General features: G+C 39.9%; 1 protein-coding gene across 6 annotated transcripts in view; it reads left to right on the top strand.

Annotated features, from left to right (window-relative positions):
• gclc (glutamate-cysteine ligase, catalytic subunit) overlaps window positions 1–20,443 on the top strand; it is a 103,208-nt gene that overhangs the window by 45,902 nt on the left and 36,863 nt on the right. For all 6 annotated transcript variants that reach the window (XM_063039132.1, XM_063039124.1, XM_063039116.1 and 3 more), the window contains exons 5-11: window positions 266–379; window positions 1,534–1,592; window positions 3,822–3,958; window positions 4,047–4,121; window positions 6,073–6,189; window positions 6,272–6,410; window positions 16,752–16,864. In XM_063039132.1, the coding sequence (XP_062895202.1) occupies window positions 266–379; window positions 1,534–1,592; window positions 3,822–3,958; window positions 4,047–4,121; window positions 6,073–6,189; window positions 6,272–6,410; window positions 16,752–16,864 (754 nt within the window). The remainder of the gene's footprint in view (window positions 1–265; window positions 380–1,533; window positions 1,593–3,821; window positions 3,959–4,046; window positions 4,122–6,072; window positions 6,190–6,271; window positions 6,411–16,751; window positions 16,865–20,443) is intronic.

Here is a 20,443-nt window from a genome sequence, read left to right as displayed (position 1 = left end):
TCCAGGTGCAGATCCATGGTCTCGCAAGACTAATGGATGCCTTTACTACAATACAGTGGAAAAACCTATTTTGCATGGATCCATACAGATCATTCCAAAATGTTAATATATTAGAGTTAGTACAAAAAGCATGCCAATACAATGTACTTTTAAAATACATTCGAAACTAATCAGGTGTTGATAGGCAAATGACATGGATTAGAAAACATACCAAACTAATCTTGTGTACATTTGTCTGAATGTTTCTGTATTCAATCTTTTCTAGGCTCGGATGTCACCAATTTACAAAACCTGTATATGAGCCAAAACCAATTGAAAGTGGAGCCTCTAAGTCTCTATTCTTTCCAGATGAAGCAATTAACAAACATCCGAGATTTAGGTGAGTTGATGCCAACCTCACATTGCAAACTTGTTCCTCTAAAAGCTATACGCAAATCTGTGCCTTTTTAAGTAAAGCTGTCTGATGTTATAGCAGCAGCTAAGGTAAATGCTTAATTGGTCGGTCAGTCACTCACACTGCCAGTTAAACTAATGGGTGTGTCACAAACTACCGTTGTATTTGACAGTATTTTTGTAAAATATTTTAAAATATACATTAGAATATTTATTATGGGACTTCCATTTCAATTTGTAGTTTATTTGCTACTGTAAAAAAAGAAAGACTTGATCAACAATGATTACCGATAAATAATGTCAGGTTGGAGGTAATGATGACTCCTAGAGGACAACAGTCATTACATTTTAATGACTTGCTTTCTCTTGTCCATTGCTGTTTGGCTTTCTTATTTATAAAATTTTTTTTTTCTACTTTGCTGACATACTGTATTACTGATTAGACTAAATTGAGTGGAAAAGCAAATTGTGCAGAGGATATGGACTATACTTGCTAGACTTAAAATGTTTTGGTTATTTGGGCCTACTATCCTATGTTTTTTTAAAAAAAAAATCCCTTTCTCATACTTGTAAAATTTCCTGTCTGATCACATTTGGGTGTAATCTCCTGCTTTGCTTCCCTCCAAATGTGACACTTCCATTATGCATAAACCACGGAAGATTGTTTGATACCATCTTTTAACTAGAATGGTTTCCAAAGCTTAACATTTGGTAACTGTTCATCTTAAGCTGAAATTCAAACTATTGAAAAGTTTGTGTGTATTGTAGGATATTACTGTACAGGGAGTAATTTAGTGCATTTAACCTATGGCCTATCCATTTGGTTGCTTCACTTAGTTGGGAATATGCTTATCATTTTCAATATATTTAATCATATTTGCTGATATCTATAGTTGATTTAATAAACATTAATCTATCTCAAACGTACTGTCTTGTTCTTTAAAGACTTCACTTTCAATGCTTTTGAACTTTTAGTGAAATTGGGTAGTACCTGTGACACTGTAGTTTCCTTTAGGATCAATAAAGTATATATCTATCTACTGTGTTATGTAAACTGGGATATTCCATCTGTCTGATTCAGGCGTAATGAACTGGAGTTTTTTCTAATGTTGTCTGGTCTTGTATTGGAATTTTCTTCAGCACTTTGACTAGGAACATTCGTCACAGAAGAGGAGAAAAAATAGCCATTAATGTACCAAGTAAGTGGGGGGGGAAGGAAATATTTTATATCATTCTTTCATTCCTCTCCTAGATTGTCATCTTCTGAGTTCAAACCCCATCTGAAAATTAATACTTAATATGTATACTGCTAGTTCCATGGGTTCTAATAGCTCTGAGGATATCTGGGGGGAGGGGAGGAAGGGTTCAACATCAAAGGTGGTGTTGAAATGGCAAAACCTGTTGGGTCTGCTGATGAACATGTACAAGGTTGAAATCATTAAAACAACCAAAAAGGTGACTATTAAAACAAGAATTTTTGCAGAATGCTGTTGGGACTCATTGACCCTTGGGGGGGAGGTTGTGGTGGGGGGGTTTGTTCCTTTGGTGTTTTCTTCCAAAATGTCTGTGTCAATCTAAACAATTGCAGTTATTGTGAAGAACAGGAAATGCAGTGAGGTATAACAGATTGGAGATGTGCTTTATTTCATTGGCCAATCCTTTCACTCAGCCTTTACTTTGTTTCTCATTGTTGCCAAGCAAGATTTCTGCCAGAGGACCCCAAATTGGTCCGACCAAATATAAATTATAGATTGAGTTCATCTGCATCCTTGCAATGGCTGAATGTAACTCAAGAACACAATGGTGGGAGAAATTGATTGAAAAAGTGAAGTAAATCTGTAGTGGCTGAGGGAATTGAGAGAACTTCAGTAGTAAACTTCCTGCAATACATGTTTAACTGATGCTGTAGATTGCCCATGTGAGATAATGAGGATCTTCTAGAACATGCCAACAACTATAAAAGTTAGGCTTCCTCAGATATCATTGGCACAAGAAAGATGGCTACATTTTAAAAAAGCTGACTATTTGGTACCTGGGATACTTGATATTCATAAGAAGAATGTTTGCAATGGTCCTTGGTCTTTTATGCCCTGCTGATTTGGCCACTTCTCCAAATCAGTGCAAGCACGGCCTACCAGTTTCCTTAGAGTAAGCAGGATCTGAGCTTTTATGGGCAGTAATGCTCTTTGCCATTCTTCTACTTGTCCAGGTTCATGCCAGCAGAGCATCAGTGGGAAACTTTTTGATGAGCATGCTGTTGCAATCTCTGATTTGTTTACCCCTTTCCCAAACCAAATCCAGAGGGCATATCCCATTTGAGCCTGACCTATTCTCTTTTTCTGTTATGTCTGATCAGGTTCTCATTCATAAGGTGTCAAAGTGTACCATTCCACTGATCAAAATTGAAAATGGACAGAAACTTTTAAGGTTTTCAAAAATACATGGACTAGACCTTCATAAAAGTTATAATTTTCATTATAGAGTCTGTCTCCCGGAAAGTGGCTTATTTTGGCAATGACAGCAACAGTTATACAGAAAAGGTTAACTTTCCTGGTTCAAAAGTACTAGATTTGGCCATCTTTTGCTCCAAGGAATTGAACACCACAGCCTTTGTATGTCATCTCACCTTCATTGTCCAATGCTGTTCAGATCTGCCTATCCTGCACCTATCTACTATGTATTCAAAGTTACATGCACTCTTTCTATCGTAACAGAAAACCAGCCAATTCAAGAAGGTTCTCAACAGCAATTATTAAATTGCACTGCACTGATGCCTGACATCAAAAGGCAATGACTTTAAAACATCCAGGCTTTAAAATGATTTTCATGCTGTAACCTGTAAAATTAAAAAGGTTGTGATCATGAACACAACGCATAATTCCACTTCCTTGCAAGCTGCCACTCCCAAGTCATGACACTTGGTGTTCATTTCAGTACTTCATGCCTCACCAACCTTTGCTTTAAACAACTGTTTTATCACTAATCTCCTTAAATCTGTGTCACCTAGTTAGTGATGGCAGAGGAAATAGACCACCAATCTCAGAAACAGTTACGTTCCCCAAGCAGCAAGGCCGATCAATGCCGCCACCCGCTAACCCACTCCACCTCACCCCCACCACCACTACTTTATAATTTCCTGTCAGTAACCTTGTGTACTGACAGTCCTGTGCTTAGCATCACTTTATGGGCATACATTCAATATATGTATACAAGCTATCTTGTGTATTTGTGTTTAATGTTGTTTTTAATCGTATTCTTTATCTTATTGTGGTTTTCATCTGCATCAGATGTGGAGTAACAATTATTTTGTTTTCCTTACACTTGTGTACTCAATGACATTAAACAATCTTGAATAATTTTTTAATCTATATATTAAATATAGTACTGCCTGGTTATTGCTGTACTTTTTACTTGCTTTCTTTTTTCAGTTTATAAAGACAAAAATGTGTCTTCCCCTTTCGTTGAGAAGTTTCTGAATGACGATGGAGAAGCTGCAAGAGCAACAAAACCTGACCACATCTACATGGATGCAATGGGGTTTGGAATGGGCAATTGTTGCCTTCAGGTTAGTATCCAATTGGAAGATTTGTGAATAATGTTAATTTAATTTTTAGCTACATTTCAGTGAATACCTTTTATTTTGTTTGTGAAAGGTGACATTCCAAGCTTGCAGCATCTCAGAAGCCAGGTATCTTTATGACCAGCTTGCCACAATTTGCCCTATTGTGGTAAGTTGCTTTTTCTTTTGTCAATTATAGCTTTGAGAGTTAGTTTGGTTGAGTGAAAGTGGCACGGTAGGCAAAAGGAGGTCTGCAAAAAAGATGAGGAAGTTGAGTAGGTTATGGGTGGGGATATCCTGCACATCATGATAAATTGAGTCTTATTTATTATGTATGTATGTATGTTTGTGGGAGGAAATAGCGTTTAACTTGAGTGTAATCATGAATCAGTTGAACTTTTCACCACAGTTGACCAACAGCAGAGCAAAAACATTGGAGAATACGTTTTATTCAGCGAACAGTGTTGCAGAAGAGAAACTGAACAGTCCAGGGAGCATCTACAGAAAGGAATCGTCAAAGTTTTGGGCGAAGACCCTTTATCAAGAGTCTCCATCCTTGCTATAGAAGGCCTAGATTGAAATTTTCCTGCTTGTTGGATTATTTGACAGCACCTAACTGGAATGTGATGAACTTGATGACCTCCCTCTTGTATAATCTGATTTACTATTTCCCTAACGTTGGATTGTAGTTTCCTAAGATTAACATTTTCTGAATACTAAGATAAATAAATTCTTAAAAAAAACCTGGATAATTGCAGATGTCAAAAATTACCCCAAAATATTTCAGACAAGATTTCATTAAGGACATGAATCTAATTCCTTAATTGCATTATCTATTTACTACTAAAACTCTCATGCTCTGTCTGTCTGTTTGTCTGTGACCTCCAATTAGCACAAACAGTGTATTACAGTGGCACTTTTTTTGGCTAAATTGAATTAAAATGCACTAACTTACAGAATGCAGACAAAGTTCAGTGTTATATATTCGTATAAAATTGCTCATTCGCCAAAAATCAACAGGCTGGCTTTCACCCGAGAACGGATCGGCCATCATGGAAGTCGGGACGCGATAGCCCGACACATGCGCATGGCCAGCCTCAGCAGCGACACCTACCGGAGCAAAAGTGCAGGGCAGCTCTATTTCAAGGGGTCACATTCTGCTAATCACCATCCACATGTGCAGTATTGGGACAGATCTAACTGCCACCCATCAATAAGAGATAATTAAAGCTTATTGTAATGACGTACCTCGAGACACCCATAAAACCCTTTGCTGCAGTCAAAGGACAGCGGTGACTATATCACGTCCATTTAGGAGAGCGCCAACCACATCAAGAATAATCAGCATCCTTTGGTGTTAGTGCTTTGTATCTTCTATCCAGCGTTAGGGTAAAAAAAAAATGGTCAGCCTAAGTATGCCGCGTGGAAAGGGAAGGAGGACATTGTGGTCAAGAGATGATGCCAGACGTCGTCGAGAAGCGGCAAGGAGAGGGAGAGAACAAGAATCGGATGAGACCAGGGCTGTATGACTCCAGGATCAAAGAGTCAGGACAAAAAAAGATGAGAGAAGAAGAGACAGAGGACGTCTCCAGGATCAGAGACAAACAACAAACAGCAGAAGAGATGAAGAGACAGTCGATGAAAGGACTGCACGTCTCGAGAATGACAACGAGAGGCACAAGGGTGGCAGATAAACCAGAACTGATGCCATCAAGTGTCCTTCGTTAAACGAGCAGGAGCTATATTTGCTTTGCTACGCGTCATTCTTCTTTAATAAACTGAGGTTTTCCACTTCAGTTTCCAAAGCAAAGCAATACCAGTAGCATTCAGGAAAATGTAATGTTCATTCTGGTCACATCAGACTGCACTAGCCTTCTCTCAAAGGGTGCCCCAATGGGTCATTATTAGCTAAGACTGAACCACCCCTTTAAATGCAGGCTTAGTCTTGCTGAGGAGAACATTGCCTTAAAGATGTTGTGAACTTGGGGTCATATCAGTTATTTGCTTGGTACTTGAGATCCACAAATAGGCATTATTATAGCTGTTTGATCAAAGAATGTAAAGTTGAAATTAATTGCAGTTTCTGGACCTGCTGCATTAAAGTATAATTTTCCTTCCAGATGGCTTTGAGTGCTGCTTCGCCAATCTACAGAGGCTATGTATCAGACATAGATTGTCGCTGGGGTGTAATTTCTGCTTCTGTGGATGATCGAACCAGAGAAGAAAGAGGCTTGGAGGTAGCTGAATGAATTTAGAGTTGATGGTGCTTATTACTGAAGATCATACAATCTGAATCTTAAGCCTGATTTGTTTTTGCAGCCTCGCAAACACAGCAAATACAGGATTAGTAAATCCAGGTACGATTCCATTGACAGTTACCTCTCCAAGTGTGGGGAGAAGTATAACGATCTGGAATTGACCGTGGATGATGAAATCTATAAGCAACTTCGAGAAGGAGGTAATGAAGTTTGTACTTAAACATTAAAATAGGAATTCTCTTTTTAATTCAAAAGAAAATTGTGGTACCTACTGGAATTCTCTGGTCAAAAATAAGTGAGAAAACTAATTTTTCAGGGTCAAGACTATACATCAGAACTGAAAAAATTGGAGGGGTGGGAGGAGACGTAGGGATTAGAAAGAGGGATAAGTGAGATATATTAAAAACAAGTTCCTGGAAGCATTCGCACCAGATTCCGCAAATGCTGGAAATCCAGAGTAACACAAAAAACTGAAGGAACTGAGTAGGTCAAGTAACATCTATAGAAAGGAATAAAAACTGACGTTTCAGCACTGGAAAGGATCCACCTTCACCTCACCTGGTTTCATTGATCTTCCAGCTTGTCCTATCCCTCCACCCAACTTTTTCTGGCCCACTCCCCTTCCTTTCCCGTTTTGATGAAGGGTCTTGGCCTGTGAACTGTTTCTTCCTTTCCATAGATGCTGCCTGACCTGCTGTTCCGATAGCATTTTGTGTGTGCTATGCTGGAAACATTGAACAGATTTGACACTTGGAGAGGTGCTGGAAAGTTTGTGAACCCTGTCGAATTTTCTCTTCTGCGTAAATATGGCATAAAATGTGATCAGATCTTCACGTAGTCTTAAAACTGGAGAGAACCCAATTTAGTCATAGTCATACTTTATTGATCCCGGGGGAAATTGGTTTTCGTTACAGTTGCACCATAAATAATAAATAGTAATAGAACCATAAGTAGTTAAATAGTAATATGTAATTATGCCAGTAAATTATGAAATAAGTCCAGGACCAGCCTATTGGCTCAGGATGTCTGACCCTCCAAGGGAGCAGTTATAAAGTTTGATGGCCAGCATGACTTTCTATGACGCTCTGTGCTGCATCTCGGTGGAATGAGTCTCTGGCTGAATGTACTCCTGTGCCCACCCAGTACATTATGTAGTGGACGGGAGACATTGACCAGGATGGCATGCAACTTGAACAGCATCCTCTTTTCAGACACCACCGTGAGAGAGTCCAGTTCCATCCCCACAACATCACTGAGTTTGTTGATCCTGTTGGTGTCTGCTTCTCTCAGCCTGCTGCCCCAGCACACAACAGCAAACATGATAGCACTGGCCACCACAGATTCGTAGAACATCCTCAGTATCATCCGGCAGATGTTAAAGGACCTCAGTCTCCTCAGGAAATAGAGACGGCTCTGACCCTTCTTGTAGACGGCCTCAATGTTCTTTGACCAGTCCAGTTTATTGTCAATTCGTATCCCCAGGTATTTGTAATCCTCCACCATGTCCACACTGACCCCCTGGATGGAAACAGGGGTCACCGACAAATAACACAAAAAAAATTATACTTGCTCATTTATTTATTGGGAAAAATGATTTAATATTGCATGCATTGTTGGAAAAAGTATGTGAACCTTTACTTTCACAAACTGGTGTGACCCCCTTGTACAGCAATAACTTCAACCAAACATTTCCAGTAACTGGTGATCAGTCCTGCACATCGGCTTGGAGGAATTTTAGGCCATTCTTCGTAACAAAACTGCTTCATCACTGGTATGTTGGTGGGCTTACCTGCATGAGCTGCTTGCTTCAGGTCCTCCACAACATTTCTATGGGATTGAGGTCAGGACTTTGACAGTCATTCCAAAACACAAATTTTCTTTTTAAGCTATTCTGTTATTGATTTACTCTTGTCTTTCGGATCATTGTCTTGTTACATTATCCAACTTAGGCTTCAGGTGAGGGACTGCTACGCTGACATTCTCCTGTAAAATCTATCAATACAATTTTGAATTAATTGTCCCTTCAACGATTGCAAGCTGTCCAGGCGCTGAAGCAGCAAAGTAGCCACAAACCATAATGCTCCTTCCACTATCCTTCACAGTTGGGATAAGGTTTTGGTGTTGGTATGTAGTGTCCTTTTTCCTCCAGACATAGTAATGCGCATTTCTGCCAAAAAGTTTTTTGTCCACTTTTGTCCACAGAACATTGTCCCAGAAGCATTGTAGAACATCCAGATGGTCTTTTGCAAACTTGAGATGTGCAGCATTGTTTTTTTTTTGGAAGCGCAATGATTTTCTCAGTGGTGTCCTTCCACGGACACCCATTCTTGATCAGTAGTTTTCTTACGGTGGACACATGAACAGAGACTTTATCAAGTTCTAGAGATTTCTGCAGGTCTTTTGCTGTTATCCTTGGGTTCTTTTTCACCTCCTTCAGCATTGCACATTACGCTCTTGGTGTAGTCTTTGTTGGATGCCTGCTCCAAAGGAGAGTAGCAACAGTACTGAGTTTCCTCCATTTGTAAACAATTTCTCTTACTGTGGACTGAAGAACACGCGGGTCTTCAGAAACGCTTTTGTAGCTTTTTCCAACATCATGCATCTCTACTATTTTTGTAAGGTCCTCTGAAAGTTGTTTTGATAGAGACATGGTGTTCAACTGCTCTTTCTTGAGAAGAGCAGGCTCTGTTAGTAGCCTGACTTTGTGTGTGTGTGTTTTTATATATAGGGCCGGGCACCTCTGCAACCCACACCTCTAATCTTATTTCATTAATTTGAACACCTGAGTCCAAATAGCTTTTGCGGAAGGCATTACCCCAGAGGTTCCAATAATTTTTCCAGCAAATACATGTAATATTGGATTGTTTTTCTCAATAAATAAATAGAATAAGTATTTTTTGTGTTATTTATTTAATTGGGCTTTATCTAGTTTTAGGACTTTCATGAGGATCTGTTCACATTTTAGCTCATGTTTATGCAGAAATTGAGAAATTTCTGCTGGGTCCACAAACTTTCTAGCACCACTATATCTTTAGGGGAATAAAAACAGTTGATGTTTCAGACTGATGTCGTCATCGCTAACTGGAATCAACACACTGACTTTTGTGACTCCTACATATTTATGTACAAGGAGAACAACATGACGCTTCTCACCATACTGTTCTGAAGCAGGACAGAAAAATTATTATTTTACACACACAATTGGCTTATCAGTTATGGAAACTGACCGTTTAGTAAATTGGGTATGTTTGAATTCCTTACTTGTAAGATCAATCACCATTCACAAAAGAGGTGTTCAAAATCAATAGAAACTACAAGCTAACAACTGGGACTCTGAGGCTAGTAAACCAATTGTTTCTTAGTTGTTGGGTGTGTTTCACATCCTTTCGTTATTCCTGTTGTGTCTCTCTCCCGTACCCCTACTGTGTAAAGGGAATTTAAAAACGCAAAAACGAGGAAATCTGCAGATGCTGGAAATTCAAGCAACACACACAAAATGCTGGTGAAACACAGCAGGCCAGGCAGCATCTATAGGAAGAGGTACAGTCAATGTTTCAGGCTAAAACCCTTTGTCGGGACTAACTGAAAGAAGAGATAGTAAGAGATTTGAAAGTGGGAGGGGGAGATCCAAAATGATAGGAGAGACAGGAGGGGGAGGGATTGAGCTAAGAGCTGGAAAGTTGATTGGCAAAAGGGATACAAGGCTGAAGCAGGGAGAGGATCATGGGACAGGAGGCCTAGGGAGAGAGAAAGGGGGAGGGGAGCACCAGAGGAAGATATAGTGAGAGGGATAGGGAGAAAAAAGAGAAAGAAAGGGGAAAAAATAATAAATAAATAAGGGATGGGGTAAGAAGGGGTGGAGGGGCATTAATGAAAGAGAAGTCAATGTTCATGACATCAGATTGGAGCCTACTGGTATCTGTCCCCCACTTTTCCTTCGCTGCATCAACGACTGCATTGGCGCTGCTTCCTGCATGCATGCTGAGTTCATTGACTTCATTAACTTAGCCAACTTTTACCCTGCCCTCAAATTTACCTGGTCTATTACCTCCCTCCCCTTTCTTGATCTTTGTCTCTATCTCTGGAGACAGCTTATCTACTGATGTCTACTTTAAGCCTACGGACTCTCACAGCTACCTGGACTATTCCTCTTCCTATCCTATCTCTTGCAAAAATGGCATTCCCCTTCTCGCAATTCCTGTCTCTGCCGCATCTGCTCTCAGGATGAGGCTTTTCATTCCAGGAGGAAGGAGATGTCTTCCTTTTTTTTAAAGAAAGGGGCTTCCCTTCTTCCACATTCAACTCTGCTCTCAAACGCATCGCTCCCATTTCACGCCCATCAAGCAGAACGAGTGCTACACATGCCCTTACACTTCCTCCCTTGCCACCATTCAGTGCCCCGGACAGTCCTTCCAGGTGAGGCGACACTTCACCTGTGAGTCAGCTGGTGTGATATACTGCGTCCAGTGCTCTCGGTGTGGCCTTCTATATATTGGCAAGACCCGACGCAGACTGGGAGACCACTTCGCTGAACATCTACACTCTGTCTGTCAGAGAAAGCAGGATTTCCCAGTGGCCACACATTTTAATTCCACGTCCCATTCCCATTCTGATATATCCATCCATGGCCTCCTCTACTGTCAAGATGAAGCCACACTCAGGTTGGAGGAACAACACCTTATATTCCGTCTGGGTAGCCTCCAACCTGATGGCATGAACATTGACTTCTCTAACTTCTGTTAATGCCCCTCCTCCCTTCTAACCCCATCTCTTTCTTTCTTTCTTACTTACTTACTTACTTACTTACTTACTTATTTATTTCCCTCCCTTTCTTTCTCTTTTTTTTCTCCCTCTGTCCCTCTCACTATATCTTCCTCTGGTGCTCCCCTCCCCCTTTCTCTCTCCCTAGGCCTCCCAACCCATGGTCCTCTCCCTTCTCCAGCCTTGTATCCCTTTTGCCAATCAACTTTTCAGCTCTTAGCTCCATCCCTCCCCCTCCTGTCTTCTCCTATCATTTTAGATCTCCCCCTCCCACTTTCAAATCTCTTACTATCTCTTCTTTCAGTTAGTCCTGACGAAGGGTCTCGGCCTGAAACATTGACTGTACCAGATGCTGCCTGGCCTCCTGTGTTCAACCAGCATTTTGTGTGTGTTGTGTAAAGGGAAGCTATGTTTCAAGCAAGATCTTTGTAAGCAAAGGCCTCACTTCAGAGATCCCACTCTGCCACGGTCATCCTCGTCGACATCGTCTGTAGTAAGCAGGGGTGACTCCAGTAGTCTCACTTCAAAGGTCTCTCTTGTCTGGGTTAACTGCATGCCACTGCAGTCATTCTTGCCTGGACGTTGTCTTTAACCCTTACCTTACCACAACTTCCACACCAACAACTGCAGTTCTTTGCAGCAAAAGAAAAGTGTCGATGGAATGAAGAAGAAATTAAACGACAATAAGAAAGAGGATTGAAGACCTATTTTTAAAAGATGGGCTCGGTGTGGTGGACGTACATAGTGGCAAATTTATACAGTATTTCCATTTAATTTAAGAGAATAAGACATTGAATCAGAATAAGGCCATTTGGTCATTAAGTCTGTTTTGCCATTCCATCATGGAAGATGTATTAACCTCATTCCCCTGCCTTCTCCCCATGAGTGTTGACACCCTTACTAATCAAAAACCTGTCAACTTTTGCTTTAAGTATACATAATGACTTGGCCTCCACAGCTGTCCCTTGCAACGAATTTCACAGATTCACCACCCTCTCTAACTAAAAAAATTCCTCTTCATCTCTGTTCTAAATGGACATTTCCCTGTTCTGTGGCTGTGTCCTCTGGTCCTAGACTTGCCTGTTGCAGGAACTCTGCACATCCTCTCCTTGTTTTCTCATTTGTTTTTATTGCAATTAATAACATATCCAAATCCTTAATTGTGGGTTATCTAACTTCATAATGATCCCTAGGAACTTGTTTATAACGTACTAGTTACCAGTTTAAACCATAATGGAGCTTCAGACGACACATTTATACAGACCATTATGCTATGGTTGCATGCATGAAATTAGACATGTAGATGCTCCAGAGAAAGGTCTTGGGTCTTAGGAAGATAGGTGGAGGGACAGGTAGTTTTGAGGCAGTAGAGAGGCTACAGAAGGTCCTAGACAAATTAGGAGAATGGGCAATGAAATATCAGATGTAAAACAGTGTTGGGAACTGTACAGTGGTGCTAGAAAGTTTGTGAACCCTGCAGTATTTTCTGTTTTTGCATAAATATGACCTAATATGCAATCCGATCTTTACGCAAATCCTAAATCCAAAGGAGAGCCCAATTAAATAAATAACACAAAAGCATTATTTTTGTTCATTTATTTATTGATGAAAATGATCCAATATTACATCTATCTGTTGAACTATGTGAACCTCTGGGGTAATGCCCTCTCCAAAAGCTATTTGGAATCAGTTGTTTCAATCAATGAGATGAGATTAGAGATGGTTGTAGAGGTTCAGAAAAAGCATTCCTGAAGACCTGAGTGCTCATCAGTTCACAGTAAGAGGAATTGTCCACAAATGGAGGAAATTCTGTACTGTTGCTACTCTGCTAGAAGTGGATATCCTGCAAGGATCACGCCAAGAGCACAATGTGCAAGGATGTGGAAAAAGAACCCAAGGGTAACAGCAAAAGACCTGCAGAAATCTCTAGAACTTGCCAATGCTCCAGCCACGCTAGTAACTTCCCTGTAATTCCATGGGCTCTTGCTAAGCAGCCGCATGTGCGTCACCTTGTCAAAGGCCTTCTGAAAATCCAAGTACACCACATCTACTGCATCTCCTTTGTCTACCCTGCTTGTAATTTCCTCAAAAAATTGCAGTAGTTTAGTCGGGCAGGATTTTCCTTTCAGGAAACCATACTGGATTTAGTCTGTCTTGTCATGTGCCTCCAGGTACCCTGTAATCTCATCCCTAACAATCGATTCCAACAACTTCCTAACCACTGATGTCAGGCTAACAGGTCTATAGTTTCCTTTCTGCTGCTTCCCACCCTTCTTAAATAGCGGAATAATATTTGCAATTTTCTAGTCATCCAGTACAATGATTCTTGAAAGATCATTGTTAATGCCTCCGCAATTTCTCCAGCTACTTCCTTTAGAACCCGAGGGTGCATTCCACCAGGTCCAGGAGATTTATCCACCCTCAGACCATTAAGGTTCATGAGCACTTTCTCAGTTGTAATTTTCACTGCACGTACTTCACTTCCCTGACGCACTTGAATGCCCAGTGTACTGCAGATGTCTTCCACTGTGAAGACTAATGCAAAATATGCATTCAGTTCCTCTGCCATCTGTGTGTCTCATTACAATATCTCCAATGTCATTTTCTATTGGTCCTATATCTACCCTCGACTCTCTTTTACCCTTTATATACTTAAAAAACAGCTTTTGGTATCTTCTTTGATATTGGTCACCAGCTTTCTTTCATGGATTATCTTTTCCTTCCAAATGGCCTTCTTAGTTTCCTTCTGTAAGTTTTTAAAAGTTTCCTAATCCTCTATCTTCCCACTAGCTTTGGCTTCCTTGTATGCCCTCTTTTGATTTTACTTTGGCTCTGACTTACTTGTCAGCCACAGTCGTGTCCTTCTATTCAAAAATTTCTTTTTATTTGGAATATATCTGTCTTGCACTTCCCTCTTTTTTTTTGCAGAAACTCCAGCATTGCTGCTCTGCTGTCCTTCCTGCTAGTGTCCCTTTCCATCTACTTTGGCCAGTTCTTCTCTCATGCCATTGTAATTTCCTTTATTCCACTGAAATTCTGACACATTGGAATTTAGTTTCTCCTCAAATTTCAAAGTAAACTCGATCATATTGTGATCACTGTTCCCTAAGGGTTCCTTAAGCTGCCTTATTACCTCCGGATCATTGCACAACTCCCAATCCAGCACAGCCGGTCCCCTAGCGGGCTTAACAACAAGCTGTTCTAAAAAGCCATCCCTTAAGCATTCTACAAATTCTCTCTCTCTCTCGAGGTCCTTGGAGATTGGAGCTGAGAAGAAAAATGGATCAGCCATGATGAAATGGCGGAGAAGATTTGATGAACCTAATGGCCTAATTCTGCTCCTATATGTTACGGTTTTATCTTTCCCTTTTCTAGTTTCCCATTGCTGCCGTTTTATTTATAGAAGCATTTACAATCTTTTTTTGCTACATTTGCAATTACAATCTGTTCCCACTTATCAATTTCTTTGTCATTCTGGCTGAATTGTGACATGGAGTCAGTGATCAGAGTTTCATTCATCAGTGGTAAATTGGATCAGCAAATTTGTTGATGATACAAAGATTGGAGGTGTAGTGAACAGTGAGGAAGGTTTTCAAAGCTTGAAGAGGGATTTGGACCAGCTGGAAAAATGGGCTGAAAAATGGCAGATGGAGTTTAATACAGACAAGTGTGAGGTATTGCACTTTGGAAGGACAGACCAAGGTAGAACATACAAGGTAAATGGTAGGGCACTGAGGAGTGCAGCAGAACAGAGAGATCTGGGAATACAGATAGAAAATTCCCTAAAAGTGGTGTCACAGGTAGATAGGGTCGTAAAGAGAGCTTTTGGTACATTGGCCTTTTATACTCAATACTTTGATTTACAGAGTTGGAATGTTATGGTGAGGTTGTATAAGGCATTGGTGAGGCAGAATTTGGAGTATTGTGTGCAGTTTTGGTCACCAAATTACAGGAAGGATATTAATAAGGTTGAAAGAGTGCAGAGAAGGTTTACAAGAATGTTGCCGGGACTTGAGAAACTTGAGTTACAGAGAAAGGTTGAATAGGTTAGGACTTTATTCCCTGGAGCGTAGCAGAATGAGGGGAGATTTGATAGAGGTATATAAAATTATGATGGGTATAGATAGAGTGAATGCAAGCAGGCTTTTTCCACTGAGGCTGGGGGGTGGGGGGTGGAAACCAGAGGACATGGGTTAAGGGTGAAGGGGGAAAAATTTAAAGGGAACATTGGGGGGGGGGGCTTCTTCACACAGAGTGGTGGGAATGTGGAATGAGCTGCCAGATGAAGTGGTAAATGCGGGCTTTTAAGAAAAACTTGGACAGGTACATGGATGAGAGGTGTATGGAGGGATATTGTCTAGGTGCAGGTCAGTGGGACTAGGCAGAAAAATGGTTCAGCACAGCCAAGAAGGGCCAAAAGGCCTGTTTCTTTGCTGTAATATTCTATGGTTCTACTGTCTGTGAGGAGTTTGTACATTCTCCACATGACCGTCTGGGTTTGTTCTGGGTGCTCCAGTTTCCTCCCGCATTCCAAAGTTGTATGGCTTAGTAAGTTGTTGACCTGCTATTTTGCAACCAGAAGCATGGTGACACTTGAGGGTTGCCTCCAGCAGATCCTCGGACTGTGGTTGTTAATGTGTTTCACTGTATGTTTTGATGTATAGGTGACAAATGACGCTAATCTTATCCTTGGCCTTACCACCTTCTTTTGTCATATGGGGGAGAGTGTGGGCATAGAAAGAATGTGATTGCAGTAGAGCAAGCTGTCAAAACCCCCAAACCAAATCTCATTTTTCACATATTTCTTAAGTGTTATTGACCAAACTCTGGAATCTCCTGTGTAGCTTAGCATTAGTTTCAGCTTGATTAGCTCTCATTCAGTGCTTTGAAACATGTAATGCCATTTTAAGGAGGCTGTATTAGTGTGGTTGCATGTGTTTTTTAACTTGAGTAGCAACTTTATTTTGGTTAAGTACTCTTCTTAAGCCCATTACCCCCGTTGGGGCATAGGCCACTGACAGCAGATCACCAGAGTCCTTCAAGTTGTCTCGAGATGTAGCCAGTCTTCTTGGTATGTCCTATCTTTCCCAGGGATGATGTCTTACCAAGGGCACAGCCTCGAAACTCGGGGGCAACCCTTTAGAATGGATGTAACGAGGAAATTTTTTTTAGCCAAAGAGTACTGAATCTGTCGAATGCTCTGCCATAGACTGTGGTGGAGGCCAAGTCCATGGGTATGCTTAAGGTGGAAGTTAATCATTTCCTGATTGGTCAGGGCATCAAAGGTTATGGCGAGAAGGCAGGTGATGGAATGGCAGAGCAGACTCGGTGGGCTGAATGACCTAATTTTGGTCCTCTGTCTCATGGTCTTTGGAACTTCTGTTGAGGTTTCTAAAGCTTTGGGTTTTTGCGTGTTGGGTTTGCTAGTCCCATGTCCAACCCTCCTCCTCGGCTTGAGACTGCCCATGATGGAATTGGTTAAGTACTCCACGAATGGAATTTTGCATCTGCTTTCTAAATTTATGTAGCTAAATACATGAGAATTATGACGAAATAGAAGAAGTTAAGAGTTCTTAAGTACCTGAATTATCCTTGCTTTCCCGGGAGATTGCAGACAAATTAGCATTGCCAATATGCAGAGGAAATTGAAGCGGTTCTGTTGGTTTATTAGATATTTTCACAGGGTAAAGGAATGTTCTTATGGGGTACAAAGTGTGAGGGCTCAATCAATTTTATATAAAAAAACATTTCTTCATCGCAATGTGAAAATTTTTTTTTAGGTATTGATCATCTGCTGGCACAACACATTGCTCATCTTTTCATTCGAGATCCTTTAACGTTGTATGCAGAAAGGATACATATGGATGATGCCAATGAATCTGATCACTTTGAGGTAATCTGCAATGTATTCAATTGACACTTAAATAATGGTTTCAAAATAAAACATGCCAGGAGTGTAACCATACATAAATTAGCAAAACTCAGTTACAAAATTTGGAAAGGGATAGCTTAAAAAAAAAATTGGGCTGTATAGAGCATGACGGTTAGCAATATGCTTTACAGCAACTAGCTGTAAAATCAGGATTTGATATCTGCCTCTGTCTGTAGTTTATATGTTCTTCCCGTGACCATGTGGGCCTCCTCCCTATACTCTGGTTTCCTTCCACAGTTCAAAGACTTGTGTTTAGGGTTGATAAGTTGTGGGCATGTTATGTTGATACCAGAAATATGGCAACGCTTGCAGCCTGCCTCCAGCGCAATCCTCATTGATTTGAATTGATATAAACGATGCATTTCATTTTATGTTCAGATGTACTCTTTGACAACAAAATTATCTTTAATTACACGAATAGGAGAAAGGAACCCAGCACTAGAAAAGTTCAGTTGTAAGAGTAAAGAAGGTTTTCATAGTTATAGAGGGATGAGTTCATGGAGTGATTTCAGCAACAGGTGTGAAGTTTAGAGATCAGTAGGCTCAGGTGCCTTGGTGAAGATTGGGACCCTGACATGTAAGATTTTGAAGTTAGAAGTTCAGAGGCTAACTGAGACCAATACACTAGTTGTGGGTAATAATAGTTAAGGATCCGGTAGGATAGTACAGGCATCTGGGAAACTGGTAGGATGAATTTGCTGGCTGCTGCAAGGCTACAGGCATGCTGAGAGAAGGAATGGAGCATTTCTGTCCGTCTTCCCTCACACAACTTCTCTTCTCCAACCCCCATCGCCCAAAAAAAAAAGTTCACTTACTTGATGAGACCGGCTGGAAGCCGCTCTTTCTGCATTTGCTCACTCTCCATGGTTGTGAAAGGTTCTCAGGAACATAACCCTGCCATAACCTGGAGACTGCCTGTAGTTAGCAAATGCTTTGATAGTTATTAAAATCTAGGTTGTTTGAATTTTTTTTTCAGTTTGAAATGATGAGGGCTTTTTTTTGTAATTTATTTTTTATTGAAGTTCATCATCAAACATACATTTCCATAAGATGTATTTCAGATATTGTACATATATATCATATAATCATATTTGTCACAACTCTCCACATAGTATTTATCTGAGGTATACACCGATAGAAAAGAGAGGAAAGAAAGAACAAGCAAAAGGAAAAAACTACGTACAAGTAGGGAGTGATTTTTTTTTACAACATATTGATTTGTGAGAATAAAATCAGGCCTATGAGGTGGTATGTAGTTGAACCATTTTTCCCAGTATGAATTAAATTGTTCCAACTTATAGAACCATAGAAAACTACAACACAGAAAACAGGCCATTTGGCCCTTCTAGTTTGTGCCAAAACTTTATTCTACTAGTCCATTGACCTGCACCCAGTCCATAACCCTCCAGACCTCTCCCATCCATGTATCTATCCAATTTATTCTTAAAACTTAAGAGTGAGCCTGCATTTACCATGTCAGATGGCAGCCTGTTCCACGCTCCTACCACTCTCTGAGTGAAGAAGTTCCCCCTAATGTTCCCCTTAAACCTTTCCCTTTTCAACCTAAAACCGTGTCCTCTTGTATTTATCTCTCCTAATCTAAGTGGAAAGAGCCTATTTGCATTTACTCTGTCTATACCCCTCATAATTTTGTAAACCTCTATCAAATCTCCCCTTATTCTTCTACGCTCCAAAAACTTTTGATTAACAGATACTGTTATCTTTTTGTAAATGTCCATTGTAATTTCCATCCGTGCGTTTAAAGTTGGGCTGTCCTGTGATGACCATTTCCTGGTAAGAGTCTTTTTACCAGCCACCAGCGGTAATATTCATTAAATATTTATCTCTTTTCAACCATTCTTGAGGTACATACCCAAAATATATGGTCTTACTTTCTAAGGGTATTTCATATTTAAAAATGTCTTCTAGGGCATTGTGTCTCCCACTCCAATAGTCTTTGATAATGGGGCAATCCCAGAAAATATGGTGGTTTGTATTTTGATTTCCACAATTTCTCCAGCAAACAGGGAGGTTACTATCATAATGGGATTCCTGAGAGGGTGTAATAAGATACCTTATCAAGTTTTTCCATCCAAATTCCCTCCATTTCTGTGAACTGGTACACTTCCATTGATACCTCCATATTATTGTCCATTCTTCCTCAGATATAATTATCCCTCTTTCCTTCTCCCATTTTGTTTTAATGTATGAAGTCGAATGTGTTTTAGGATTTGACAAACCCTTATACACGCTTGAAATGATTCTACTACCGTTATCTGAATTATATGGTTTTGTAAATAGCTCTATCAAGCATGTACTTGCCTTGGTTACTTTTTTAACCCTCCTATTAACATACTGTCTCATCTGTAGATACTGATAAAAATCTTGTTTTTCTAATAAGTTTTTCTCTTTAAGCATTTCAAAACTGAACAGTGTTCCTTCTTTCATTATATTACAAAGAACTGTTATTCCTTTAGCTGTCCAGTCCTTAAATCTAGCATCCAGTTTATTCTGCGTAAAATCCGAGTCATATGCACACCATTTAAGAATTGCAATATTTCCCTCTAGTTTATATTCCTTTATAATAGTTTTCCATATTTTAAGAGTCCATTTCACCCATGGATTATCAATAGTATTTATGTACCTTTTGTAGGTTGTTATCAGCCAAAATTGCCTGTATGGGGATGGGAAGTAACCCCTCCTCAATGTTTTTCCATTGAGCGTCAGATGATGGGTTGTACCAACATATCACAGCTCTCAACTGTGCTGCAAAATAATAATCTCTAAGAGAAGGTAGGCCCCATCCCCCCCCCCCTTTTCCTTTTTCTAATTGCAAAGTTTCGAGACGAATGCTAGGCCTTTTACCTTGCCATATATATCTTGGTAACATTTTGTTCCATTCATTGAGTTGATTCTGATTGATCTCTATTGGTAGGGTCTGAAAGAGATATAGATGAGGGCTTTTATGATGAGACAAAAACTCAAACTGCAAATAAATCTCTACTAAATATAGAATAGACTAATACTTCTGGAAAAATCTATAGAACCAATAATGTAGCAATTATCACTTGTAAATATGTACAGGAGTATAAATTTAAATGAAAGTAATATTCTATAAAATTAAGTTCTTCACATCAACTTTTAATGGTCTTAATACTACTTCCATCCTTGTAAATATCTGCCTAATGTTTTTGATATCTACATAACTAATCCAAACCACATTAAGTATAGTATTCAATACCTGCCAACACTGATATGAGCACCTGGTTCATTTAGGGTGCTGGTACTGATAAACTTAAAGATAAATACTTGATGTACTAAAATATTGTAATGTTTTATAATGCTGTGTTGATATGTATTGTTCATAATTTAACCACCTTGTCACACCCATAGTCCTATATTACTGAGTTTGTCTGTAACTTTCTCCAATATGGAGAGAAAACATCTTTAATTTGTAATTGGGGGTTCACTCTGTAAACATACGCAGATTAACCAGGATTTATTTACTTACACTTATACACACACACACACACACACACA

Source organism: Mobula hypostoma, chromosome 2, assembly GCF_963921235.1.
Source record: "Mobula hypostoma chromosome 2, sMobHyp1.1, whole genome shotgun sequence".
NCBI classification, from domain to species: domain Eukaryota; kingdom Metazoa; phylum Chordata; class Chondrichthyes; order Myliobatiformes; family Myliobatidae; genus Mobula; species Mobula hypostoma.
The sequence above is the reverse complement of the archived record's forward strand: the minus strand, read 5'-3'. Positions and strand labels throughout refer to the sequence as shown.